General features: G+C 45.1%; 1 protein-coding gene and 1 long non-coding RNA gene across 7 annotated transcripts; one reads left to right on the top strand and one right to left on the bottom strand.

Annotated features, from left to right (window-relative positions):
• Positions 1-848: 848 nt before the first annotated feature.
• Positions 849-16,016, top strand: LOC132221318 (major histocompatibility complex class I-related gene protein). 5 transcript variants are annotated; one of them, XM_059675549.1, is made up of 6 exons: positions 849-1,013; positions 7,592-7,852; positions 8,540-8,815; positions 12,407-12,682; positions 13,265-13,369; positions 13,467-14,599. In XM_059675549.1, the coding sequence occupies exons 1-6, from the start codon at positions 959-961 to the stop codon at positions 13,580-13,582; spliced, it is 1,089 nt and encodes a 362-aa protein (XP_059531532.1). In that variant the 5' UTR covers positions 849-958; the 3' UTR covers positions 13,583-14,599. The 5 variants fall into 5 exon arrangements, with proteins under 5 accessions (XP_059531532.1, XP_059531535.1, XP_059531533.1 ...); XM_059675552.1 differs by lacking the exon at positions 13,467-14,599 and adding an exon at positions 14,608-16,016 and having other exon boundaries at positions 850-1,013; XM_059675550.1 differs by lacking the exon at positions 849-1,013 and adding an exon at positions 1,020-1,961.
• On the bottom strand, positions 15,013-27,322 carry LOC132221322 (uncharacterized). Of its 2 annotated transcripts, none has more exons than XR_009449949.1 (2): positions 27,203-27,322; positions 15,013-15,352 (listed from the first exon to the last, which is right to left on the bottom strand). It is a non-coding gene; the product is annotated as an uncharacterized LOC132221322 (long non-coding RNA). The 2 variants fall into 2 exon arrangements; XR_009449948.1 differs by lacking the exon at positions 27,203-27,322 and adding an exon at positions 19,410-20,333.

Here is a 27,322-nt window from a genome sequence, read left to right as displayed (position 1 = left end):
TCAAGTAGCTATGATGCAAACCTGGGTCCTCGTAGCCTTGACTCCACTCATCTCTCCCAGTCACCTCTACTTCCTGCCTAGGCCTGTCCCCCAGTTCCCTGGAAAAGCTTAAGCTGCTGCTTCTCAACTTGTCACACTCTCCTGATCACAATGTAGTCAGAGCTTAATCCTGAAGATTGCTAATCAAACAAGCCAAGTGGCTGCCCCTCAGAATCTACTTTTAGGCCTTTTACTTGCTCTCCTTTATTAAAGCATTAAAAAAAATTTATTTTTATTTTTTTAGTTTATTGTACTGGGTGCAAGCATCAGGGAAAATAGACCTAAGCTAAAAATGATAAGACTGGCTAAGTGATATGTGCTCTATCAGCTGTATGGACTATTGCATTGTAGGAAGCCGGGGCAGGGAGTTGCAAGTCCTGGGACCTTGTGTGAATCTTGCACATCCTTCTACGGTGAAATCTATGCTCCAGTGAAGAAATAAAGGCTTCTTTTCTTTTGTGCTCCCTGGGGGGACAAGGAATGACTAATCTTTTTGTTCCCTGTGCTTTACACATAGCTGTGCTCTGTAAATATTTTAAACGTTGGGAATAGGGCACCTGAAACTAATATGATATTGTATGCCAACTGTAATTGAAAAATAATGATAATAATTTTAAAAGATTGGGAACAGGTTTGAGACAGGCATACCAAAAGGATCAAGCGGCGCCTGAAGCCAACAAAGGGTTAAAAGTGAATCTGGAAGCGCTCGTGTTTTGGGTGTTTTTTTTTTTCTTTCTCTATTCGGCCTAGCAACTGATGACACTGCATATATCCGCCGTTTTTATTGGGAGAGGGCCCTGAGCTTCGAGCAGTTTCTAAACCCTGAAGAGTGGGTGGAGTTTAGGTCCCTGAAAGATCTGCTGGGACCTGCCGGTGTTTTGATTAAAAGAATCTGAAAGAAAGCATTTTAGAAGGGCTGATGGTGCTCCTGTTACCCCTCCTCATTGTATTTACGGTGAAGCGCAGCGTGGCCCGTGAGTATCCCAAGTTCTCTCTGCTCCGAACTCCGGAGCTGAGGCCGCCGAGGGGGAACAGCTTGTCTTCCTAAAACTCGCGGCGGAATGTGGACGAAGCCGGGCGGAAAAGCGTGTTTAATACACCCGGGCCGTGCCGGAGGCTGGACTAGTGAACAGTTCCCAGCTCCCGCGTGCAGGATTTCAGTGTCACCCCTTCCGACGGGGCGGAAGCCATTCCGGAAGGACCTTCCGGGGAGCTGCCTCACTTTCCTCTGAGCACTGCTCCCTGTTTTCTGCTCAGACCCTTTCTCTTACGTCTGTTTCTCCTCTTCACTGGCTTCCCGAGTCTCCTGGGATGTGGTCAGAGTTTCAGGGGTTTGAACAGTGGAGCAGAGTCCTCGCGCCGGTTTGTTTTTCTTCCTCACCACAAGCTCCACCTGTGACCAAAGGTCCCAGAAAGATAAAACCCTGGTTCTGGACTTGCTTCCCGGGTGTGAGCGGTATCAACTGAGCCCAGGAGGAGTTTTCCATGGCTTAGGGCCCGTGTCACTGGGGAAGCAGGTGCCTACGGTTACCCCCCAAAACCCGAGCAGGTCCATGGCTGGAAGCACCAGGCTCTGTGCCCTCAGCAACTCCTCTTCCTGCTCGGGCTGCACTCCCTGGGCGGCAGCAGGCGGGGTCTCCACCTGCGTCAGCGCCGCAGTAGGCGGTGACTCCTGAGATGACGGGAAGGAGCTCTTGCAAATCATCTGTGTATTAACCACACAAATGTTGGTTGATGGCCCACCACGTGCCAGCCACTTTTGGAGTTGCGACCGTGAACAAGACAGACATCGGTCCTACTTCTGCAGAAATTTAACCCAGAAAAATCCCACCATTTAAATCAGAAATGGGAAAGATTGGGAGATGAGGGACAGAGAGAAATTATGGGCAGAAGAAGGGAGAAAAGGGTGCTATTTCCGGAAGGTAAAAGGCGCATATATGTTGCTACATTTGATCCGTAAAGAGCTGTCCAATAATGTGACCACAATACCCGCTGAACATAATCTTTCATGCTGTGGTCGCACTAACCCCTGGGTCAGGCTAAGAAACCCAGCCCACGTAATGAGCAGTCAGGTCTCTCGCCCACAGTTCAGGGGTTCTCGCAATGTCACAGCGCCTCTGGACGCGGACACCTGGAACTTTGGTAATGGTGGATGTGAAACAAAGCCAGTCCTCTGTAAAGGGTAGGCAGGCTCACTTTGTTCTGGTTATTCTCCTTTTCACTCCTAGACGTCATCCTTCTCTGTCCTATCTTGTGCCCTGGAGGATGACGCCTACAGGTTGCAGGTTGATTTCCACCCAATGGGAGACACTGACAGGAGAGAGGTCAGAGAGCAAGGAGGAAAGACAGTTCAGGGTATTTCATCTTCCCTTTTCCCATTTCTGTAATGTCTCCAGTGGTAGCGGTGTCCCTCTGCAATATAATTTCCCCTGACTAGCCCCTCTTCATACGGGTCCAGCTCCCACTGGGCTTGGGGAACACAATTTGCTATTCTTACCTCTGCAACTCTAGGGGTGGTAAAGGCTTCCCATCATTGCTAGCGTCTGGACCTCTTATCCCTTTTTTTTTTTTTTTCTTAACCTTGCTCATACCTCCCATACAAGGAGTCCCTTCTCAAGGTCTCTTCATGTTACTCATCTGGAGTGAAGGCTATTTCCTGCCATGACCCTGACTGAGAGTTCTTGAGCACTGAGGGATGCTGATAGGGAAGAGAGCCAGGGTTATTAAAAAAGACTTGGTCTAATTGGTATATGAGCCTCATGCTGGCCCTGCGTAGGAGCTTCTAGAGGTGAAAATGCAGGGAGTGCTTGGGAGCACAGCTCTAGGAAGTGTCACGATAACTCCAATTTCGCTTCCAGTGTGTTGCTTTCATCGGCTCCATAGCCTGCAGTAGACTGCTCCCCCCTGTGTGCTCCCATAGCTCCTGTTCACAGTTTTTTAATTTCCTATTTGCAAAAATCTTTCCTTCAAGGCTTTCCTTAAAGCCAGGGAGAGATCTCGTCATTTTTCTTTTCTTTATTTCCCCAGCACTACCTAGTGACCAGTAGACACTTAATAAATGCCTCCTGAGTGAATTTATGTTCAAAGGTCATGTCCCTAAGAAACTGAAATTATCTGACTGTGAGCCAGAGAGAACTTGAGCGGTAATTACGACTGTACAATTGCAACTGTGGTTTACTGTAGTTGCAGAATGTGTATGAAAACAAAAAACCAAAAAATGTTGTTTCATGCTTTACAACTCATCCTGTTCTTCATTTCAACCTGTGTGAAACTGTCCCTGGTGGCTGCAGTTAGCTAGGGCCCTGCATAGGATCTCCCTTACATAGCCATATGTGGTTTGTATGCTTAATCTTGAAATAACCAAGGTCAGACTCTTGAAATTACTCATAATTTTATGGATGCATATCAATCTGTGGTATCAGTTTGCCTCACAAATGATGGAATCCTTCACAGATAAAGACTAATGGTGTCTAGGCCCCCTAAATTGACAACTGAGCTAGTATAAAAACACAGACTTACAGATTATCTGTTTAGAAATGACCTTGAGTTCAAAGAGTTAATGTTGGGAAATATGGGCATTTGCTATAGACTTTATTAGACTTCAGTCGGTTTCCATGGAGCTGTTACCAAGGTACATGCAGCAGAAATTTCTCCAAGACGACGTTTTACTCCCCTAAGGCTCTCTTCTTCTTGGTTGACATGGAATCTGTCTAAATTGGAGAGATTCAAGTAATTTGTAGATATTTTTTCTGACTAGTTGGAATATCTGTTTTCTCTAAAATCCATTGAACTTAGCCATCCTCTTACCCCACTTGCTTTATGAAACCCAGATTGAGATAGATGACAAGGGACATTGTTTCAGATGTCCAAATTTATATTTATTATCAAAACCCTTTCAAGAATATAAGTATCAAATCAGGTTTTGTTATGACTTCAATAAAATTCACAAAATTGGAATTTCCCTGGGAAATATGAGACACACGGTCATCATTGTATAGCGAGAAGAAAACCCCCCACCAGGGCTCATTCATTCATTCCTTCTCTCATGCGCTACATGGTCCTACAGTGGTGTCCTTGCTATTCCTTAAACACAACCTCCTCAGGACTTGGGCTTGCTGTTCTTTCTGGAAGGTTCTTCTCCCATGACTCCCTTCCTCACTTCATTCACATCTCTGCTCAACTGCCGCCTGCTCAGAGAGGACTTTCCTGATCCTTCTGTCTAAAAGATCAGCCTTCTTCACACTTTTCATCTGCTTTATTTTTCTTCACAATTTTCATCACTATCTTCTAGAAATTAGCTTATAGGGCTGGGGCTTTGACGAGTTCGTTGTTGCATCCCTAGCTCTAGGACTATGCCTACTGCAAATTCAGAAAAGAATAAAACTTATACAAAAGGAGACATTGGTAACCTCCAAAAGGGTGGCCTCCAAAGAGTAGCTAAAATGTCAAACTGTCCCGTTCAGCACTTTCATGCCCTAAGTAAGTTCCTGCAGTTAGATGAGTTCTGGCTGCTTATAGAACCGTCCACATTCACTGAATGCTTGGTTTGAGAAGTGTCCAAGGGTTCTCTTAACTAAAAATATCACCATCCACTTCTCCCCCTCATTCCCAAGATGCCTGAAATTCCAAACAGTGGTTCCCAGAAATCATAGTCATTCTGACTGTATTAAGGCATCAGGCTACTTGGGAGGATCAGCAAATAATAGGGACTTTGTTGACCTGGTTATCCAATCAGGGCCCACCGCTTCTTGTAGGAGGGCTCTAAAGCCTGAGCCTCTAGGGACTAGGGGAATCAGTGACAGTGAATCATTCTAGACACAAGGGGGCAGGAGAGAGCAATGGTGGTGGAGAGGGGAGCCTATAATAGTCTGGGCTGGAGAAGTGCCCCTGCCTTAGGACCAGTTGGGTGTCAAGACAGAGGGGAGTGAATCCTGGCTCCTCCACGTATGGATTCTAAGGATGATCTTGGGCCATTTCTTCATCTCTCTGAACCTATTGAAATGGGAATTTTAGAACCTATCTCATAAGGTTGCTATGAAGGGTAAATGAAACGCATTACCAAAGGCTTAGCCTGGTACCTAGCACACGGTACATGCTCAATAAATAAGTGCCATTCTCATGGTTATGACTCAGTTGCTGTGGCCCTCCATAGCTCTTTGAAGGCCCAATTTGGTGGAAGGATCATCACCTCCTCCTTGGAGCATTTCTGGATTGCTTCACGAGAGAGCAGCTCTCTCTCCTCTGAGCACTCGATCATGTCACTTAACTACTTGCTGCTATGTATCATTGCACTGTATTTATTTATGTTACAAGTTCTGTAGTACTGTACGTTCCTGGAGGGAAGAACTAGTATCTGATTTGTTTTTCTCTTCCTAACATTGCTCACAATTCCATGTACATGGTACATACCCAATAAATAAAAATTGCCCCCATGGATGCATATCTGAAAACACTATCAATTATTTTATAACCAGTGATTTTTACAGCCTTTTGTAAAAGTGGCCTCGTCAGTTAATCTATAAGTTAAAGGAACATAATTTAGGACACTAAGTAACCACTGTGTCTGGTGTAAGAGTTGTTCGGTTGTGTTGCTCAGGCTTCCCAGCAATGACTATCAGAGGCTCTTGGGACAGGCAGCGGAGGCCCTTTGAGAAGCAGTTTTACTGGCCTGAACAGACCAAATTCAAAATCGTAGATTTCAGTTCAATAAGTGAGTTGATACTGATAGTCTATTCGTGGAAAGGAAGAGAGAATCCCAATTTCATAATTATTGGAGCAAGAAGAAAGAATCAGAAGATTTTTTTAGATGGGATCATATGAAATTGCCATTTTAGGAGATAAAAAATGATCAAATATAGGTCTTTTCAAGTGATTCAACCTTCATAATTCTACTTCATCTGATCATCCGGGTAATGTATCCATAGGATATAAATGATCACAGGGTCTAAGGTACCATGAGAGAGGGGATGATGGACTTTCCCCTCTCTCTTCTGTTGAGTCACTGATTTAACATCTGTCCGCCACTCTCCCATCACAGCTGAGGTCGCATTTTGGAAGCCCAACTAAGGAGCAAGCGTGACTCGTACCTATGGACACACCAGATGGATAACTAGGCCCACAGTGAAGAAAGGGGAGAGGGCTGAGATATCCTGGAGTGGGGCCAGGCTGCAGCTGCAGGAGGGGTGGACAGGCAGATGATGGACAGATGGAGGCCAGCCTCTGGGGGCGGAGCAGCCTTTCAAGTCAGGGCTGGCTGACAGAGAGCTGCTCCGCAACCAGGAATTAGACTGAGATTGAGGTTGGAGAAAAGGGCAGAACACTGGACTTGGGCAGCATTGTCGACAGACCATAGTTCTCTTTACTTACCTCTTATAAACTCTAGTAATGCAGACTTTTATGAAGTGATATTTTTAAGAAGAAAGCGACATTACAAGAATTGTCAATATTGTGTGTGGTAATGCCAGTGATGTTCATTTAGAAAAGATTCTCCCGTTGAGCAGAAATGCCCCACGATGTTAATACCTTTATTTTTTTTTTTTAACTTGGTGGCATGTTCTACGCATGTAGACCCAGCTGTCATACATGGAACCCCATATTCCAAGGGCACTTCTATACCAATCCGACTTAGCTCAGTAACACCATCTTTTTTCCCCAATTCCTTATTCCTTCTCCTCCCTCATTCTATGCCTAGAATTTGATTTCTGTAAGGTGTTTTTTTTTTTTTCTATGAATAACTGTGGAAGCAATTCCTACCCATTTCTCCAGCCACAGGCCTTCTTGCTGCTCTTGGAACATGCCAGGCAGGTCCTTTCCGCAGGACCTTTGCACAGTCCCCCCTGCCTGGACTGCTGTCCCCAGATATCTGCCTGACCCCCTCATTCCCTACAGAAGTCACCTTCTTGGGGAGGCCTTCCCTAACCATTGCTGTTTAAAATTGTATTGCTTAGTCCTCTTTGCAGCTTTATTTTTCTCCATTGCCCTTTTTTAAAGGCATGTTATACATTTCATTTATTTTGCATTGTCTGTCTCCTCCCTTCCCCCCATAAGGGCAGACACTTGCATCCGTCTTGTCTGTTGTGTGTGCAGGGCCTAGTGCACAGCCTGGCACAGAGGAGGCGCTCAGATGTCTGCTGAATACACAGACGGATATCAGGGAGGTGTGAGAACTAATGTTCACAGTCTGTTCTTCCTTTTGCCTCCATCTTTAAACAGTTGCATATCTGCAAAGCCATAGAACCTTTCCAGATGTGGAGAAATAGCACAGTTTCAAAGTCAGTGACAGATAAAAGCATACTTTTGCAGACTCCAAATAAATTCGATTTCAGCTCTGCTCCCCTTTATGAAAAAGGCTCCAGGTCTTGGGCTAAAGTTCTCAAGCCCTTTGCAGCCCCAGTTCCTGGGACAATGATTCTGTAAGAGGAGGCAGCAGCCGGTCCAGGGAGGAGTGGGCGCCACTGAACATGGAGCAGTGCGTGGGGATTAAAGAGACGGCAGCTTATGGGCCTGGATGGTCTGTGACTCTAAATATCTTCCTTCTTTCCCTCCCTCCCAGGGACTCACTCTCTGAGATATTTCCGCCTGGGCGTTTCAGAACCTGGCCATGGGATCCCTGAATTTCTCTCAGTGGGGTACGTGGACTCTCATCCCATCACCACATACGACAGTGTCTCTCGGCTGAAGGAGCCGCGGGCGCCGTGGATGGCGGAGCACCTGGCGCCGGATCACTGGGAGAGGTACACGCAGCTGCTGCGGGGCTGGCAGCAGACGTTCAAGGTGGAACTGGAGCGCCTGCAGAGACACTACAATCACTCAGGTGTGAGCGCAGCAGATTGCTTCCCCTCCCTGGGGCCCACCCCGGCCAAGACCGGTTCCTGGGCCGACAGCGCGTGAAAGCTTTTGCCGAGTTGCCTTTTCTGTGGCTTTTGGCAAAGCCTGGACAATTTGCTGGATGGGGTTCCGTGCCTGCCATCTGCCCTGTGCATCTTCCAAATTGTCTGTCGTCCCTAGGAGCCCTTTGTCCTTTGCCCCCTGTGTCCTGATCCCAATATCATTCAGGCTGGTGACCTGTATCTTCTCCTTTCCCATCTAAATGTGGCCATTCTGTGTCTCATTTCCTGGTGGCCAGGCTGAGTGAGTTGCTCACGTGTGCATAGTGACTTAGGACATTAACTTTTCCAGGGATATTCCTGGCTCCTGCATATCTCTCGCTCCACTGCACTATAAAGTTTACCCATTAATCATTGCTCTTATAGGAGTTATCCTATAGTTCCCCAAGGCAGGAATGATCACAATCCTTTGGCACACAGTAAGTATGCCACGAATATCTGTGGCTAGATGGGATCATGTCACAGGAACCTCCTGGAGACAGTGATGCCGTGGTGGGCCTGTGGGGTGCTCTGTCCTGGGGTGGAGGATGCTCCCAGCCACACCCCACTCCCATCCCCAGGGCATTCACCTCCACACCCTGTGTGAACCCTTTCCCGGCCTGTATGTGTTGCAGGCTTTCACACTTACCAGAGGATGATTGGCTGTGAGTTGCTGGAGGATGGAAGCACCACAGGATTTTTGCAATATGCATATGACGGACAGGATTTCATTATCTTTGATAAAGACACGCTCTCCTGGACAGCTGTAGATAATGTGGCTCACATCACCAAGAGGGCGTGGGAGGCCAATTGGCATGAGTTACAATATCAGAAGAATTGGCTGGAAGAAGAATGTATCGCCTGGTTAAAGAGATTCCTGGAGTATGGGAAAGACACTCTACAAAGAACAGGTAAAAAGAAGGGAGAACACCTTGTCCCCGCACCCCCAGAACCCTGGTTTTATAACTTCCTCTAATCTAGGTTATATTCACCTTACTCTGAAACACACCTTGTTAGTCAGACCATCATGATCTATGACTCCCTGTGAAAACTTTCCCTACTTGCTTTTATCAGCATCTTGACGAGATTCAGCAATCCCACTTGAGAGAGTGGAGTACCCCTGGGGACACCTTCTTTTGTGGGGATCCAGTGAGACGAATCCTTCCATCTCCTGACAGTGATAAGCTGGGCAACACTTTGGGCAGTGGAGCAGTTCTTACAAGTTGTGTGGTAACTAAGGGCTCCCATAACGCCAGTGTGAGTGAAATCTGGACTTACAAAGAAGAGAGACAGAGGGTCTTTGCTTAGTAAAGGATTTATGATAAGATTTCTTTCGGTGAAAAGCTCCTTACACATTAACGATAAGGATTTAATCAGTTAACTTTTAGTTAATACAGAACTTTCCCCTTATAATCTTATTCAAAGTGAATTTGCCTGTATCATGCTATAGGAAACTCCTAGACACAATGTGCCTCTTCCCTCAGGGGTGGTCTTTAATGGTGGGCTTTCCGGAGCTGTGGCCGGCCCTCGGGAGGCATCAGGGCCCCAGTTATGAGTGTGGACTATCTCTCTAAGAGCCTGCCTATGGAGGCAGGTAACTAGAGTTTGAGCTTCAAGTCTCCTACTCACTAGCTAAGTAACAATCTCAATTTTAATGGTTGCAGTTAACAGAAACCTACGCTAACTGGCCTAAGCGTAAGGGGGGAGGTTATTTATCAGGCAGAAATCAGGGCAGTGTGGGGATCCAAGGAATTAAAACCAAGATTTGAATGGTTTTCTCCAAGGGGAGGTGGTGGTAGCCAACACAAAGCTCATGTCCTTGTAGTTTCACCATTCTGGAAGAATGGGCTTCTCTCTCCTAGTTCTAGCTACAAATTTTTTTTTTTAAAATTATAGGAGGACTCTGATTGGCCTCAGTTGGATCATGTGCCACCTCTTGCACTAATCACTGTGCACATCAGGAGAAGTTTCTAAGACTGGCCATGGGTTACAGAGTCCTGACAAGAACCAAATGGCACACTCAGGATGGTTTAACTGGGAAGTCAGTAACAAGATTATTTACATAGATGCAATCAGGGTTGAGGACACCGGTTAAGGGACTTGCAGCAGAGGGAAGCCATTACTCCTCCTGGATCTGAAGGCAGAAGGGAAGGGACTATTGTTACCAGAACCCCACAAGGGCTGGTACCCTGGAAGAACCTTCTAGCAAGAGCTGTGGCTATGGAGGACCATGGTCAATAGCAGACTGCAATGGCTGGGCACCTGGTGGACGAATTCCTAGCCACTCTCTCTTCTAGTTTTCTGATCTTTTGCTAAGGGTTCTCCTCCCAGAGGCCAGACCCAGTAGGTAGCTGGGGGCAAGGGAGCCCTGGAGTGCAGTCTGGTGAGCACAGCCTCCTGGGGCACAGAGCAGGGCACAGACGGCCTGATACTAGATCTGGGAGCTCGCAAAGAGAGAGCAGCCAGGACACACAGCTTGGGTTATGTTTCGGTGTCAGGGTTAAGAATGGTACCTCTTGCCCAGCCGGCATGGCTCAGTGGTTAAACGTTGACCTATGAACCAGGAGGTCACAGTTCAAGTTCCTGCCAGGGCACATGCAAGAATGGTACCTCTTAAAAGAAGCAACATGTTGGGGTGGGGTGGGCTAATTTTCCAATATAGGGAGTGTGCTTGTCAGGAGACGGGGTTCTTGTTATGAGAAAAAATGGGGCTAATAGAGGCTAGGCCAGCAAAGCAATAACCGTGAGTAAATTAAGTAAATGATATGCCTACCTCACAGAAATTGCTGTGAAATAATGTATATGAAAGCTCTTTGTATACTATAGGTCTCTGTTTACCCATTAAATGGTATTGTTGCCAGATTGAAAAACATCTGACCACTCAGGATCTGGTTGAAGTCTAGGGCCACCTTGGGGTTGCATGGGACCCTTAATCATGAGGCATTTTAGGCCGAGGCCAGCCAGGTCTGAAGAGAAGCTGTGAGAGTCTCTACTTCCTCAGCGTGATTAGTGGCATAACCTTTTCGAACAGAGAACCCAGTTGCCAGGCCTGCTGTTCTCAGTGAAACCAGAACTAGGAGAAGGAAGACAGAGTTTAACTGGGATTTGAGGGCGAGTACTCTTTGGGAAAATGGGGGAAGCTTGCATACCAGGGGTGTGCGTGAGCAGTGTGGGAAGTCTAACTTCAGCATAGCTGCTCCCCCTCCAAGCCTACTCTCTCTCTACCCCGAGTGTCCTAAAGGTGTCTCAACCCATTGGTCAAAACCCACTCCTAGGAAAGGACCTGGGATCATTTCTTACAGGCAACAAGCAGAGTTCCTCTCGGAGGCGTTTATATTTTCTTGTTAATGTTGGAAAGCCTTTTCTCCTTCTAAACTATATGCCACAGAAAACAGAACTGGGAGGGAGGTATTGTTGAGACGAGGGCTCCTCCTGTATCTCGGTGGCAGGTAGCACCGTGGGGTGAGGAAGTGAGTAGAGACAAACAGGAAGCAGCCCCTCCAGGGATGGCATTGGGCTCTGTGTGGCTCATGTCTCAATGTGACCCAGTGTCAACAGGAAACACTAAGGACAGCACCATATGGAAAATGAGCAGAATGGTTAAGAGGAAGCAAGACCACAAATGGACAGTTTCTTTGCTGTCACTGCTGGAGCTCCTCCAGGATATGAATGTCCATAGCCCCTTGGAGGGCATAACTGTGACGTGACCTGTTCCATATGTTTGTATCTGATGACAGTCACTGTCGTAGTCCATTCGGGCTGCCATAGAAAATACCACAGGCTGGGTAACCTACAAACAACAGAAATGTATTCCCACAGTTATGGAGGCTGGAGGTCCGGGATCAGGGTGCCTGCGTCGTCAGATGAGGACACTGTTTCAGGTTGCAGACTGCTGATTTCTTGCTGTATTTTCACATGGTGGCTGGGGACAAGGAATTTCTCTGGAACTTCGTTTATAAGGCACTAATCTCATTTTTGAAGGTTTTACCCTCATGACTTAAGCACCTCCCAAAGGCCTCACCTCCTAATACCATCATCTTTGGGGGCTGGGATTTCAACATATGAATTTGGGGTGGGGGCGGGGGGGGGGACACAAACATTCAAACCACAGCAATCACCAAAGTACCAACTTGAGTTCAAAGGCAATTCAAAGCCAAAGCTGAGCGGAGATGGCTGTGATATCTTTGCATAAGCACAGAATTGAGAAAAAGGAGTGCTGAGTTCTAATCTCCAAACTTTTGCTGAATTACTTGTCACAGTTACGTACAACTTCTGTAGCTCAGTTACATGGCTCAGCAACACATGCATTATTCTTGAGCACACTGCCCTAGCAGGAAGTGCACAATAAATTTGTTGTTGTTGAAACTGGGTTCCGGGTCATTCTTGGTTTTAGATGTTTCCTGCAATGAAGAAAATTAATTGGGAAACCCAGTCACCAAGTTCTGATATTGTATGCTCAGTACATAAGATATTTCTATTTAACTTTATCTTCTTTTTCCTAGAACCCCCACTGGTCAAAGTAAGTCGCAAAGAAACTTTTCCAGGGATTACAACTCTTGTCTGCAGAGCTTATGGCTTTTACCCCCCTGAAATTTCCATGATTTGGATGAAAAATGGGGAAGAAATGACCCAAGAAATGGATTATGGAGGTATTCTTCCCAGTGGAGATGGGACCTATCAGACATGGGTGTCTGTGGAGCTGGATTCTGAGAGCAGCGACCTTTACTCCTGTCATGTGGAGCACTGTGACGTCCAAATGGTTCTTCAGGTCCCTCAGGGTAAGGACAGGGTGTGCTGTCTGGGAAGTGAGACGAGGAAGGGGGGCGAGCAGCGAGGGGGATCACTGGATGCTTTAGAATGCGTCTTTTAAATCAGAGGCTCTCTCACCTTTTGGTCTCAGGGATTCCTTGTGTTCTTAAAGACTGAGGATCCCAAAGAGCTTTTATTTATGTGGGTTTTCTCTATTGCTACTTACTATATTAAAAATTTTAACATTTAAACTCAAGAAAATACGAGTACACATTTCATGAGCTATCAGAGCGATGGTGTCCTCACATGTGATGCAGCCTCTGGAAAGCCCCACTGTGCACATGTGAGAGATAAGGAAAGGGAAGTCATGACTTGGACCTCGTGGACTCTCTGAAGGGTCTTGCTTGAAGACCCCTGGGGCATTCAGACCCCACTTTGAGAGCTACTGTCCCCTGTTTTAGATGACTGCCCTGCATGGATCCGTGAAGTGAGAAGCAGGAGTAAGAAAAATGGTGTTGGGCTTCCCGATGATCACAGGGACAAAAGTGCCCAAAAGTTAATACAGAGCGGGAGAAGGACTTGTGGATTTCCCCCCATATGCATGCTTTTAGGGTCAGAAGCTATCCTTCTGGTGGTCAAAGCTGTCTCTGGGTCCATTGTCCTCGCCATGGTCCTGGCTGGAGTTGGCTGCCTGGCCTGGAGAAGGAGGCCCCAAGGTGAGAGGCATGTGGAAGGGCCCGAGGGGCTGCAGATTATCACTCCCACAGCCCCCAAACTTTATTTTCTGCACTTACCACTCTACCCTCCATTTAGATGTGAGTTGGTCCACACTTTGTGATCACAGAAGGAACACCTCTCCCACCATATTGGGAACATGCACGTGGATAATGCTTGCAAGGAGAGTGGTCTGTTTCATAGGTGATGCCTGACATCAACAGAATAGGACAACTTCTGTCCAGGTGAACTGTCCTCCCAGAAGTTGGGTCAGAGAAGACAGAGTGATCTTGATTTGTCTTTTTCTAAACTATATCCTTATTATTAATTACTATTGACTTTTTATTTTGTCCTTTGTTTCAAGACATCAGTAAGTTTTCCCATTTTGACAAACATTTTCTGACCCAATTATATGAAATTCCTTTTCCTTCTAAATTCATCTTTCAACACATAAAATGTTGAAAAGTAGATACCTTTGGAAAATGGGAATTGGGGTAAGGCAAAGGGGAAGGAGAGATGGGAGGGATATAGGTTCTTGATACCTTGGGGAAACCATTCCATATATATGTATTAAATACCTACTATGTTCCAGGCACTGTACTGGATGCTGGGATATAGGAATGCAAAAGACAGACATGATTTCTGCTGTATTTTAAGGTCATCTCCCCCCACACTACTCCCACCCCCGATTTCAGTAGATGCTCAGGTTGATCACAGCATAATATTGATGAGACCCGGATTTTGGGTTTGAACCCAGTGTGGGCCAGGACTTTGGTATTGCTTCATAACCACAGATTTCAACCCCAATTCAAGTGCTATGGTATAAAGCATATTATTAGATCAAAGTAAAAAACATCCCCTTTTATTAGAAAATCAGCTCAGAGTTAGTGGATCATTCTGTTCTCTTTACAAAGTACAGCACTAATCTCAATCTAAGAAATAAGAATGGCTGAAGCAAAAAGAAAAAACAAAGAAACAAACAAAAAAACAACACAAAAAAGAAAATTTTAAAAAAGTTTTACAATGACACACCTGTCTCAAGAATGAGACACTGAGTTCCTGCTTTTTATCTTGTGGAGTGTGTGAATTTGAGTTAAAATTTGTCAAGTACTGAGAGAATCTTGACAAAGCAGGCTAAAAATGTCAATGGCAGCTTCTCAGATTTTGCTGAACATTGCATAATCTTTTTTTGAGCTATCAGGAAAAATGCACGTATCTGACTAAAAAGTCTTTCTTTCAGAGAAAAATGAAGTCATCTACCTTCCTGCACCAGATCAATAATTGGGGACAGCTCTTTTCCAGTTGTCTCTCCTCTGGGGACCACGGTCACCTCTGCCCCCTATCGACTCAAGTCCAGTGCTCAAAGCTCTTGACCACACCCACCACAGACATGGATGTTACAGGACTGAACATTTATGGCAGAAAGACAGGAGCCACAAAGGTTTCTTCATTCTTTGGCTCCCAAAAGACTGTCAGCTTTCAAGCTCTTCTGATGGACTCCTTTATCACATTTGGCTCTACCTTTTGCTTGTCTCATGATACAACACTACCCTACATCCCATCTGTCAACGATGATCTACAAGTAAATGAGAGAATCTCAGAGCTGGAGATATCCTTCCATATGAAGGCCAGCAATGTCTTCGCCAGTGCCTTTGACTTGAGCATCCAGGCTCCACTTGAATACCACCAGTGAAGAGCACCTCACTGCATCATGAAGTGGCCTTTTTCTTCCATCATGAGAATGTATTATGCAAGAGCTTTGAACCGTGGGTGCCATGACTGTGGCCCTACAGACAGCCTTGGACCACCCCTGAGAGCAGCCAGCGAGTTTCTACGGTGCCCTGTGAATAGCCGGATCACTTCACATATTCCTGGCCCGAGAGAAAGCCAGAGTGTCCCATTCTTCTGGCATCTCTGCCTGGTAGCTTGGAATCTTGGAAATATGCATGGTCTGATTATGGAAGTGATCTCATTCTTTCTGTCTTCTGTGGGAGAGTAAGGACAATAACTATCAGACATATTATCACCTTCAGTGGAACTACAAAGATCTAGACCCAAGTGCAACCTTTTACTATAAAAATGATAGTATGTTTATCAGAATAGTGTTCAATTTCTGTCTTTTTTCTACTGGCTTATTGTAGATGGGCCTGACTCACCTTTATAAATATGCTTATTCTCCATGCTTATTCCCCACCCACTGAGAGTAAATAAAAGCCCCACTGTGAGAATTAACACCCCTTGATCCGCCTTATTGTACCCCTAAAATCTTCACAGTTGTTTGCCTCTTGTTCACCTGTCATCTTTGATTCTCAGTAAGAAGGCCAAAATCTACCAGAGGGAAGATGCTGATGTTTTTCAGTGAGTTAAGTATGAGTTCAGGTCCCAGGATCTTGGACTCTCCTGGACATAAGATTTCTGGAAACACTCAGACCATGGGGAACTTGTATTGTGGCTCCAGGGGACCTCACCAAGGCTTTCACTGTGGCCTCCTTCCCCAACAAGTTTTCTTTTTGCTTCCCCACAGTAGGCTTGGCTGAGTAAAAAGGACACCAAATATGGCCACTAACAGAAATAAGTGAAGATAAGCGCCATATATGCCATTAAATGTGTCTTTATACCTGGGCGAGGGGAGGGGGTGCGGTAAGGGATTGGAGGAGTGAGGGAAAGGGGGGGATGGGAGATATCTGTAATACTATCAACAATAAAAATATATTAAAAAACAAACAAAAACCGATGTGTCTTTGTTATGAATCTTGTTTGATCACAACACAGCTCTGCCCATTTATTCTATGTCTGGCTTGTAAGCCACCTGAGGACATGAGCAGGGCCACAGCTAATACATATAGGGGGCATTTGTCAAATTAGAGAATTGTTCCTTTGGATGGACACTGACCCAGGCTGGGTGACATGGCTTAATCAGCAAAACATAGAATGGATTTCTGCCCTGTTTGCCCCCTTGGTGTGCAGGGCACAACATTGCATGGCAGCTCTGGTCATACCATTAGAAAATAGATGGAAATTGGCAGTAGACTAAGATGAATGAATTGATTTGGAAGAGAGGGGTAGTAGTGGAAAAAAACAGGTCAGTTTATTCAAAACAGTGGAACTGGAAGCCCTGTTTGTATATCCAAAGAGCTAAAATTATCTGAAAGGTTTTACATAATCCTATCATGGAGTTTATTTATGGCTATCTATTTTTAAATTTTTGTCATATTACACAGTCTCTTTGCACGATGCCTTGAATGTAGTAGGAACCCAGTAAATACTTCTTGAATGAACCAGTATAGTATTTTAATTAGCTAGGCCTCATGTACTGGTGCAAAAGAACAGTGTCATCTTACAACTGAAATCATAGAGGGGAAATATCCCACTCAGGATCATAAGACATTCCAGAGCTCAGGATCAATGCCCCAAAGACTAGTCTGAACTCTTCCAAGGTTTCTACAGCATTAACATTATTTAATACTTTATCTTGTCGTTGCCTTGCCTGTGACATTAGGGATCCCAAACATTCTAACCACACTCCACCCCCCCCCACACACACACATACACATATTAGGGATAAGGACAGAATTCAAAGGTTCTTACTCAAAGCACCATTTTTCTTAAAGGCTACGAGAAGAGGTGCTGAGGTATGAGTTCTAAGTCATCTTGGGGGCCCCAAATCTGATACCTAACAGATACCTTTTCATTCGTAAGGTCTGTAGAGCTGTTATATAATCTGGACTTTTTTTTTTCCTATTGTCATTTGGGTCTTTAATTCATTACAGTTCTTGAAATACAAATTTCATCAGTTATTATTAATGACCTAAGGAGCATGTGAAACTGCTCCTTCTAAGGACTGATCATGTATACTTTTTCCTCTCCCCCTCCTTCCCTGAATTCCATGTTCGCCGAGCCCATTAGGCAGGAGCGTCTGCATTTGTCCCTTGGCAGGGTTTTGTGTGAGAGAATGTTAGGGACCAGAAGGTTCTGAGCCGAGCCGGTTGGAGCTGGACGGTGGAGCTGAGGGACTGAGTGGAAGGCCAGGTTGGCCTGGGTCCCTGGCCAGCAGAGGCTGGGTCTGAGGCCAGTGCCGCGGCGGCAGCCAGACCTCTGAAGAAGCAAAACAGGGCCAGAGAGTGAGAACAATCAAGAAAAACAGCTTTAGAGAAAACAGCTTCTCAAACGGAAAATAAATTGAGGGAACAGGAGGCCACAGACCAAAATGGGAAGCCACCAGAATGGAAAAGGAAGTGAAACCAAGAAAGAAATGAGATATTCAACTTCTAGCTAAGGCAGTCTTTGCTTTTTTTTCCTTTTTGATGTGTACCGGTGTGGATCTAAGGTGTTACCCGAACTGAATAAAAGCTCTATTTTTTTTTTTTTTTCTGAGCAACATGACAGTAGCATAAATAGAGAATTTTGGGGACAACGTGAAAAGACACTAAACGGTGACAATTCTGGAGAAACTTGGAGGGCTAGGAATAATAAGGAAAACATTTGGAGTCTCATCAGCTGCTGAATAGAACCCTTTGACATGCTTTAAAAGATCTTAAAGCCTGTACTCTGTTACTCACAAAACAGCTAAAATACGTAGTCTGTGCATTACACACAGGAAGTTGCAAACCAGATGGAATCCCTGAGGCTGAGTCTTTGGGCTGCCCTCTACCTTACTTTTAAAGAATGAATTAGTCATTGATCCCTGAGGATTGAGGAGGAGCGGTGAAGACAGAAGGCAAGCTGCTCTAACCCAATTTAGGCCTTTGCAATTGAAATTAAGATCAAATTTCAAAGATGTGTGAATTTGCCCAGCTTTGCTGACTCAAAGTCCATCTACATGATGACGTGTTTATACGCCCAATGATGAAATTGTCAAGGATTGTTTCCTGCCACAAGGAATTGGGAGTTTTTCTGTATGTCACTGCATACACTATATTTTCATTAATGCTGCAGAGTTTATTTACGAATAATCGGCCATGGATATTGATATTCAAATTAGATTCTTATGGCCTTCATTAGTTAATCAGCCATTCATAGAACATACCTTCTATGTTCCAGTGCCTGGCACATAGGAACCGCTCAATACACAGTATATTGGCAAAATGAATTTCAGCAGTACCCACTGTGAGCCAGACTACATAGGCAATAGAGCCCAAAAGAGATGTTTTGAAAATTACCAAGTGCAGAAATGGCCCAGACATACGCTTATAAGCAATTCAAGCTCACATCATAGAAAAGGATTTCAAGAAAGATAATCTAGAACATATTTCTATAAAATAGACCTGGGTTTTGTGTTAATAGAAGAATTACCACTCTGACAGTGACCTTTTGTGATAATGCTGAAAAACACAGGTTGGATAAAACTTCAGAGTGAAATAGGACGACCTGCATATGAATATTCCATTAACGAATGGGAGGAGGGAGAGAAGGGAGGACTGGGAGAGCTGAGGGCTGCCTCTGTCCCTGCAGCAGCTGGGCTGGGCTTCCAGGACCAACAAGCAGTTGTGATGGTGACATCTAGGAACTCAAGGGTATTCAGGGAGACAGAGCAAGTTCTAATCCTGTTTCCTTTTGCTTTCCCCAGTTGGCCAATCCTCAGAATGAACTCCCTCTTTAAACTGGCAAATGCTTTTTGGCTCTGCTATTTAACTGGCACTTGGCCATTCTGCGTTGGTACTTATCTATTTCTGCCCAGCTTATCTCTCTGGCTAGACTATAAACCCCTTAAGGACACAGTTTGAATTCCATCTCCTTCACTTAGTATCAGGGTGATCTTAAATTATTTAACTTCTCAGCCTCCGTTTTATAAAACCAGGTTTGCAACTATCTGTCTCCCAGCATTAGTTAATGTAGAAATTAACTGAGGTGTGTGTGTGCGTGCGTGTAGGCACATTGCACCGGGTGTGGCACAGGTCATGTCTCTTGTCCTCTAGGTTTTCTCCAGGATGTCCTCCCTATGTCCCACGTAATCGTAGCTACCATTTATTGAGTGCTTACTATGAACTGGGCATTTACATAGATTATCTCTATTCCTGATAACACTTTGCCAGCAGGTGTTACCTTCACGTTGCTGCAGTTCAGATAAGTTGTGTGTCTTGCCAAGGTCACATTTACTTACTAAGTAGCAGAGGCATGATTCAAACCGAAGCTCCTCTCCATATATGGCTTGTGCTCTTTCTAGTGCACCACTCTGTCAGCACACAGTAGGCACTCGGTGGATGCTTGGGGAAAATTGTAAGGTATCACTTACTCAAAACCCTGCTCTGTAGTGAACCTTGAGAACAAAGGAATAAGAATTTTATAATGAATCAGAAAATCAATAAAGCCCCTTATAAATTCCTGAAAGCCCGAGTCTTTTTGCTCAGCCTTTGATGATGTGACTTAAATGCTGAATAAGGCCTCAGGGCCAAATGAAGCCCGTAGGGAGTTGTCACACATTTCATGGAAATGTCAGTGAAGGCCACGGCTGAGATTCATTGCTTGTCAGTGCTTGGCAGATGGGAATAGCTGGTGCCCAAAGGGAAAATTAAAAGCTCCTCACCTTGCAAACAAACTCACCCAGGGTGGATCTAGTGGTTATAGCTGGAGGGTTGTTTAGGGGTGATACAGTTAAATTTTCTCATTTTACAGATGAAAAAAAAAAATTGAGGGTTGGAGGGAGTGAAATGATTTGCCAAAAGGAACCCTGAAACCAATTATAAACTTCATGTCTTTACAAAAATATGTTCAACATCGCTAGTCATTAGGGAAATGCCAATTAAGACCACAGTGAGCTATCACCACACCTATACGAACAGCTAAAATTAAAAGTAGTGACAACACTGAACTCTGATAAGGATGTGGAGAAACTGGATCACTTACTCATTGTGGGTGGGAAAAGAGAGTGGTACCAACATTCTGGAAAATAGCATGGATATTTCTTTAAAAACGAGATACGTACTTACTAGCAGTTACACTTCTGACAATTTAAGGGTGTACACATTAAAGTGTACCAGTAATAGCCCGAAACTGGAAACAACCAAAACATACCTCCATAGAAAAATGGTTATACAATGCTACCTCTATGCTATGGAATACTACTCAGCAACAAAAAGGGATAACTATTTATATATGCAACAATTTTAATGAATTTCAGGGGCATTATGCTGAGTGGGGGGTGGGGGGAGCCAATCTCAAAAGGTCACATACCATATAATTCCATTTCTGCAACATTTTCAGAAATGACAGAATTATAGAGATGAAAAACAGATAAGTGGTTGCCAGGGTTAGGGATGGTGGGGGCAGGGGGTGGGTGTGACTATAAAGGTAGCATGAGAGAGACCTTTTAGTGATGGTAGTCCTAGGCCTTGATTGCAGTGGTGGTCACACGAATCTACACCTGTGACAATGACATAGAACTATGTACACATCTTGTATCAGTATCAGTTTCTCGCTTTCAATATTGTACCGTAATGATAAAATGTAACCATGGAGGAAACTTGGCAAAGGGTACATGGCATCTCTCTGGACTATCTTTATGCTTTCCTGTGACTCTAATTATTTCCGAATACCTTTTTTTAATTTGAAGGACAATGCAGCAACTCATTTCTGTTAGGATAACTTGTAATTATCTGGCTCACATGAAACTAGTTTCATGTAAAAATTGGCCGAATAATAAAAGTGAATGACAGTTGAGCTCGTTAAAGTAATCTGTGCCTGTTATTACAGCTACCCCAAAAACTCTTCTTTGGAAAAATCCCATTTAGTTTGCAGTCAATAGATTGTAAATTAGATACGCAAGGGGACCCATTAACAGTAGAATGATCTGAAAAGGCTGTATTACTAGAATTTGGTCATCCCCTGTTATAACATTAAAAGTAATTTGTTTGGGAAGTATTGGGGACATTTCCACTGTTTTCAAACCCCATAGAACAAAAGGCAAAAGGTATTTGGTGCCTGGATCTTGCTGCTGTCTTTCATAATTTGAAGATGCCCCTGCCTAGGAGGCCCTAGGGCGAGCATCATCTACCTGTGTGACTGAAAATTCTCATTGCTTGATGGTGGCAGCTCAAGGCGATGTGAAGTTTAAGCCTCTTTCTGCACAGGCAGGGGGCTACCACTTGAGACTGATTACACTTGAACCGTTTTGATTGTTGGTTCTCGAACTGGTTTCTTTGCAGCAGCTGTTTTCTAGCTGTTCACAGCTGCACCTTGTGTCTATAAGGAAATCACCCATTTTCTGGGGCTCCTAGTGTCTTAGGGGTATAACTAATGCTTCCCATTGTGCCTGTACGTGTCAACCTAATGAATGAACTTCCGGTAACTGCCTATTTCCTCAGAGGGAGCTCCCCATGGAATTTATCCACGTACGTAGTTAGGCATAATGGCCATAATCTCAACTCTGCGTGACATTTATTTGTACATATAACCCTGGTCGGTTTTGTCCAAAACAGCTATCCAAAGGCTCTTCATTCCCTCAGGCTCCCTGCTTGGTCCCGCCTTTGCCTCCAACTTCACAAAGAAAGCGGAGGTTCTCAGAAGTTCCTTATCTCCCCCGCCACAAAGGGACCTGCAACCCACCTCCCTTCACCTCCTTTGCTTCAGCCTCAGCAGAGGTGTTCTACTTTTTGCTCTGGGCTGGTCCCTCTTCTTAGGCTCTAGATCCCACCCCTTACTGACTCCCCCAAGACCTTTCCCCACCAGTTATTCCTCTCCCTGCTGTAGCTTCAACTTCATAGACTCGTGTGATAGATATAGAAAAGGGCAAAGATTTCCCAGCCAGACAGACAAGGGTTTGAATCCCACCTCCTCCGTTTACTAGCTGTGTGATCTAAGAACTTTTTAAAAATTGTGGTAAAGTACACATAACAGAAGTTCACCATTTAAGCCATTTATAGTATACAGTCCAGTAGCATTAAGTACATTCGCATTGTTGTCCAGCACTTTTCATCCTCCCAAACTGAAACTCTAGTCTAGACTCCATTAACACCACTCTGTCCCCCCTCTTCCAGCCCCTGGCAACCTCCATTCTGTTTTCTCTCCTATGGGTTTGACTACTTTAGGTACCTCATATGTTTGTCTCTGTGACTGGCTTATTTCACTTAGCATAATGCCCTGGAGGTTTATCCGTGTTGTGGCAATGTCTTGAGCAAGTTTTAAAACCCATCTCCAAGCCCCTTTCCTCACCCGTCAGCCCCTCACCTTCCCAAGAGTGCTGGGAGGATTAAGTAAGATGGGAACTTTAATATTGGTTGGTTCCCTTTCCTCTTATTCCCTATGGCCCTCCCCTGGAGGAAGTTTCCTTGCCTTTCAGCAAATCGTTCTCAACTTTCAGAACCCCTCCCAAGGTCCTGGGTTTCTCTCTCTGCTTTCTTCATGGCACCGAGTTAAGAGCAGGCTGTCTGCTAGCTGTCTCCACTCCTCACTTCTGCTCCAAAGCTCTGCAAAAGGCCTGCTGTATGTCGCCAGCACTCCAGTTACACTGTTGCTGGGGAGGTCACCGGGACACTCCCACCTGTCCAATCTACGTTTCAGTCTAATTTCACTTGTCCTTTCTGCAATGCATGACATGAACTAACATCACTGAATAGACTTCCTTTGTTGGCATCTTCCTTGGCTTCTGATGCCACCGTGTACCATCCTGAACTGGTGAAAAGGTAGTTAGGGACAAGGTGACAGAGGAGATGTTTATTGTATTCTTTTTGTTCACTCATTCAACGATTGCTTGAACACAGTATGTGCCAGTTACTGCCCTAGATATTAGAGATACTGCAGGGAACAACACAGGAAAGGGGGTGTCCTAGGTGCTTTGAGGGAAGATTAAGGGTTGGACAGTGGCTGGAGCTCTATTACCCACCCCCATCTTTCTGTTTATTATCTTCATCTGCAACTAGTAGAAAAATAAGTGGCTCAAACCTCTTTCTCCAGCACCATGAGCCTTGGCCCCCAGCTCTCCCTTTGCCCCCTGCCCTGCATCACAGAGGGGTTACCTTTGCCCTCCGATCCCACCCTTGTCTTTGCACATAGTCCTCTTGTAGGACTGATCACAATGAATTTCTATACTCCCACCAGCCTGTCTCCCCGACAAGGAGGTGAGCTGTGTGGAGGCACCGCTGGAGGGGGCCATACCCATCCTGGGGTTTCCGGGGCCCTTGCTGTGCCTGGGCCATAGTAGACAATCAGTGAATCTTCATCTGATGAAGGAAGTGGAAGAATTTATTTTTTAAGTTGATTAACTCAAATATTATAATGGTTATTTCTGACTTCTTACATTTTGTCCATTTAGAACCCAAACTGCAGAGATTTTAATAAATCCCAGAAACATTTAGGACACATCTCATCTCCTTTTTCCTTTAAATATTCTTCCACAGCCACTAATTTAGCAAATAAAGTTAGGCTACTCAAAAATCCTTCTCATTCCTCTTTTTCTAGTGTGTTGGAACTAGAGGGACCTTACATGAACCTCATCATGTCACAGATTAGGATCCTGAGGACTGAAGTGCCTTAACTTGCACAGGGTCACTGGCTGGCTAGGGGACAGAACCCACGGGAAGATCTGATTCCTTACCCGGTGTTCTTTCCATGATCCCCTGCTCGCTCTCTCTCTCTCAAAAATTCAAAGCAGACGATATTTATGGGGTACTAATTAGATATAAGACAGTAGGCTGGATTCTACTGGAGAAACAGAAGTTGAAAAAAGGTCCCAACCATGAACCATTTTATAATCTAGTAAGCAGAAAGACATGCATGCAGAAGACTGTAGAAAATGTATGCAAAAATAAGGTGCATGAAAAATTAATGTGGCAATGAACTCCAACTGGAAGGACTGGCTTTGGAGTAACTGAGCCCCGCTTCTCACTTGGGAGAGTGGTTCTGGGGGTGTAGAGCTGGGGTCACCGAGGCCTTCACTGGTACCAGAGACTATTTCCAGCATAGTTGGTGGGGTTGCAACACCGCTTACCTCTCACTGCGTACTTCAGTAGAGGCAAGGGACCTTGACCGTGCCCCGACCAACCACAGGTTTTCTGAGCAGAGAAGGAAGAACCAGGCTCAGTATTTCAGGCACGTATTTACAACCTTATCTTTTCTTAATCTAAAATGTTCCTGAACAAGGGCTTTTGAGCCAAGAGTCTTAGTTTGCAATTCTTGTCAATGCAACCTGATTTTGTAAAACAACCTCCAGAAATGCCCAGGATATTAAGTGATACAGGACTGCAGAGAATAGTCCGTAGAATTAATGTGCTAATGAGGCAGTAACACCGCTTTGCTCAGGATTAACACATTCAGGAGCCAACCAATTAACTGCCCTTTCTAATACCTCCCAGGCACATTCTGTGTTCAGAATTTGGTAAAGCTCCTGGCCTATGTAAATCTCAGCTCTCCAAGGTTTCTGTTGTTTTTTGTGGCGCTTGGGCAGTGGGGGAGGAATTGAATACATGAATGGCCTTAAAGCTAACTGAGTGACAAATCCAGATTGAGCTATCTTGTCCTTATACTCAATTTTGGTTATATACCTGCATAATCACATAGTTGCTTAGCATCATTCCAGCCCTTTATGGATTCACACAGCCTTTCCCCCACTCCGGCTGGGGCAGAGAAGAAGTGTGCTCTCTGAGCTGCAAGCATTCAATTTTGCCTACTGTTCTGGCGCTAACCTTGCTCCGTAACTAATGTCCCTTGATCATGCAGAGTCCTTGAATGTAAGCATCTCTGGATCTGAAAGTCTAACATTTGAGTCAGCTGCAAATGCCTTGGAAGGAGGGTCCTTTGGAAATATCACACCACATGCATGCACTCCCCTTCTTCTCTCTTTACGTTACAAGGCTGTCCATGGTCTTCTTTCACCCTGAGGTTGTTTCAGGGAGTCAAGGGTAGGAAAGATAATGTATTTGTATCACTCCTCCATCCTCTTTCCTGAAAACCCTTTCTTCAAGGAAAATAGCTCCCCTCTAAGTTATTAATTTAACAACTGTGTGCTGAGTGTAACTCTGTACCATGCTAGGTGCTGAAGAGGATACATGGGGAGCAAGTCTTGTTGGAACATCAGAATCAATCATATCACTTCTCTGTTTCGCCTACCTGTCAGAAGAAAGTTTGCCGGTTATATATCTCCTTTTCTAGAATATCAGGAGAAACAGAGATAATGTATGAGTATTCCAAATGTCTTCCTCTACTATTTAGCCTCCCATCCATCTGTCTACCTGTCTATCTATCTACCCATCCATCCACCCCAATACTCTGAGTCCTTCTAATATTTGAGTGGGTGTTTTGGACCAAGTGCTATGCAAGGCACTGAGGATACACACAGGAGACCCGCAGCTGCTCTCGGGAAGTCCCAGTCCCAGAGGGATGTGGCTGTATGATCAGACCATGAGCTAGAACGCCACTGTTGCAGGGGAAGCATATACACAATGCAAATGGAACCAAGCCCACAGCTTCTAGAAGCTGGATTGTGAATTAAATTGTGGAACAGATCTCTGTTTTTGATAGCTGTTTTAATACCCACTGGGTATATTTTCAGGGCAATTTAAAAACAGCAAAATCTAGACTCCAGTTTGATATGTGTAATCCGTTAATCCTCTGGGGGCATGTTCGGTCCTTCCGTTCCTCCGCCTTCCTCCTCTATCTTCGGGCTCCCGACCTTCTGGACGGCGTGCTGCTGGTCTGTTCCCTTTGTTTAATGCATTGTGTGCTTTCCCTTCCCATCCACACCCCCAGTCATGACAGGAGACATCTCCGAGAGCCTGGGCTGGCAGAGCACATTGACATGTGGGAGTGTGAGAGGCAGTTTTTCAGAGAAGAGGAAGAGGTAAACATGGCAGGCTGCAGCATCTGCAGAGCAGGGGAAAGGGAAGGAAGCAAGAAAGAGGACAAGGCAGAGAAAGAAGAAGAAAAGGCAACCCCAGCCCTAATCAGATCTCTCTAGACCTGGCGTTGAGCAATTTCTGTGACTGGGGGTCAGGTGTAAGGAAGGGCTGGCTGGAATAGTCCTTCCAAGTAAGGGGCGAGGTGAGCAGAATTGCAGGAATGTCAGAGCACCTGGCTCATTCCATGAGCTGCACCTTAAAGGGTGATTTCCTTCCAAATTATGAACAGAGGGGAGAGAACCCCGCCCCCAGCATCCATCATGTGTTGCTTTTGAAAATTATTATTTTGGAGTACGAAGCAGTTTCCTGTCTTTAAAGCCTATCATCTATTTCCCTTCCAGGTGGAGCCTGGGCTGCCTGCTAATTTAATCCCCTGGGTTTCCCCTCTGCCTTCAAGATCGCAGAGACGCAGGCTTCAGAAAGAGGGCACCTTTGTGTCTTCCTCCCCTGAAGGCCCCCATCTACCCTGGCAGCCAAGGAGATGCTATTTTGGGAAACAGCGGCTGAGTGGGAAAGATTGTTAATTGTTTGTCAAACCCTTCCAGTCTAGTTAGATCTCACGGCAGAGAGAGAGAGAGAGAGAGAGAGAGAGAGAGAGAGAGAGAGAGAGAGAGAGAGGAGCTTCTTCATTCTATTTTACTCTCCCATCCGTGAGAGGGGGAGGAGGATAAAGGGCTCCTTTTCCTCCTCGAGCACAGGCACCAAACTGTTTTGTTTTTTAAATAAACCCAATTCTTCTAACCAATTGGGAACACATTTAAAAACACAATATTGACACCCCCCCCCCCAACCAAGCAAAGTGCAATAGTTTCAAAATCACTTATAAGCCTCAAAACAAATAAACAAACCATAAGTCCCCTTCATAACAGAAAAGAGACATCAAAAGCCCTCCCATTCATTCAGACCAGAGCTTTTATTCAGCCGCTTGAGGCCAAACTGACTAAGCAGATCCCCCTCCCCGCCAACACCCACTGACACACACCACTGGCACACTAGAAAACAGTTTACCCAGATGCACTGATCGGAACAGCCATGGTGACATGCGCTCACTCCATCACGCGTGGGCAAGTTCAAAATCAAACAGAAAGAGCCAGACTGAAAACGGGCTCCTTGCGGTGTTGACCTCAC

This window comes from Myotis daubentonii, chromosome 18 (assembly GCF_963259705.1).
Source record: "Myotis daubentonii chromosome 18, mMyoDau2.1, whole genome shotgun sequence".
Taxonomy (NCBI): Eukaryota; Metazoa; Chordata; class Mammalia; order Chiroptera; family Vespertilionidae; genus Myotis; species Myotis daubentonii.
Note: the sequence above shows the minus strand (reverse complement) of the source record. Positions and strands in the feature narration are given on the sequence as shown.

Bases quoted from the DNA above. Each gene is read 5' to 3' on its own strand.
- LOC132221318 (XM_059675548.1), top strand. From the start codon at position 2,143: ATGTCACAGCGCCTCTGGACGCGGACACCTGGAACTTTGGTAATGGTG. The intron at 7,853-8,539 runs GTGTGAGCGCAG...TATGTGTTGCAG, and splicing joins GAGACACTACAATCACTCAG to GCTTTCACACTTACCAGAGG. The intron at 12,683-13,264 runs GTAAGGACAGGG...GCATGCTTTTAG, and splicing joins GGTTCTTCAGGTCCCTCAGG to GGTCAGAAGCTATCCTTCTG.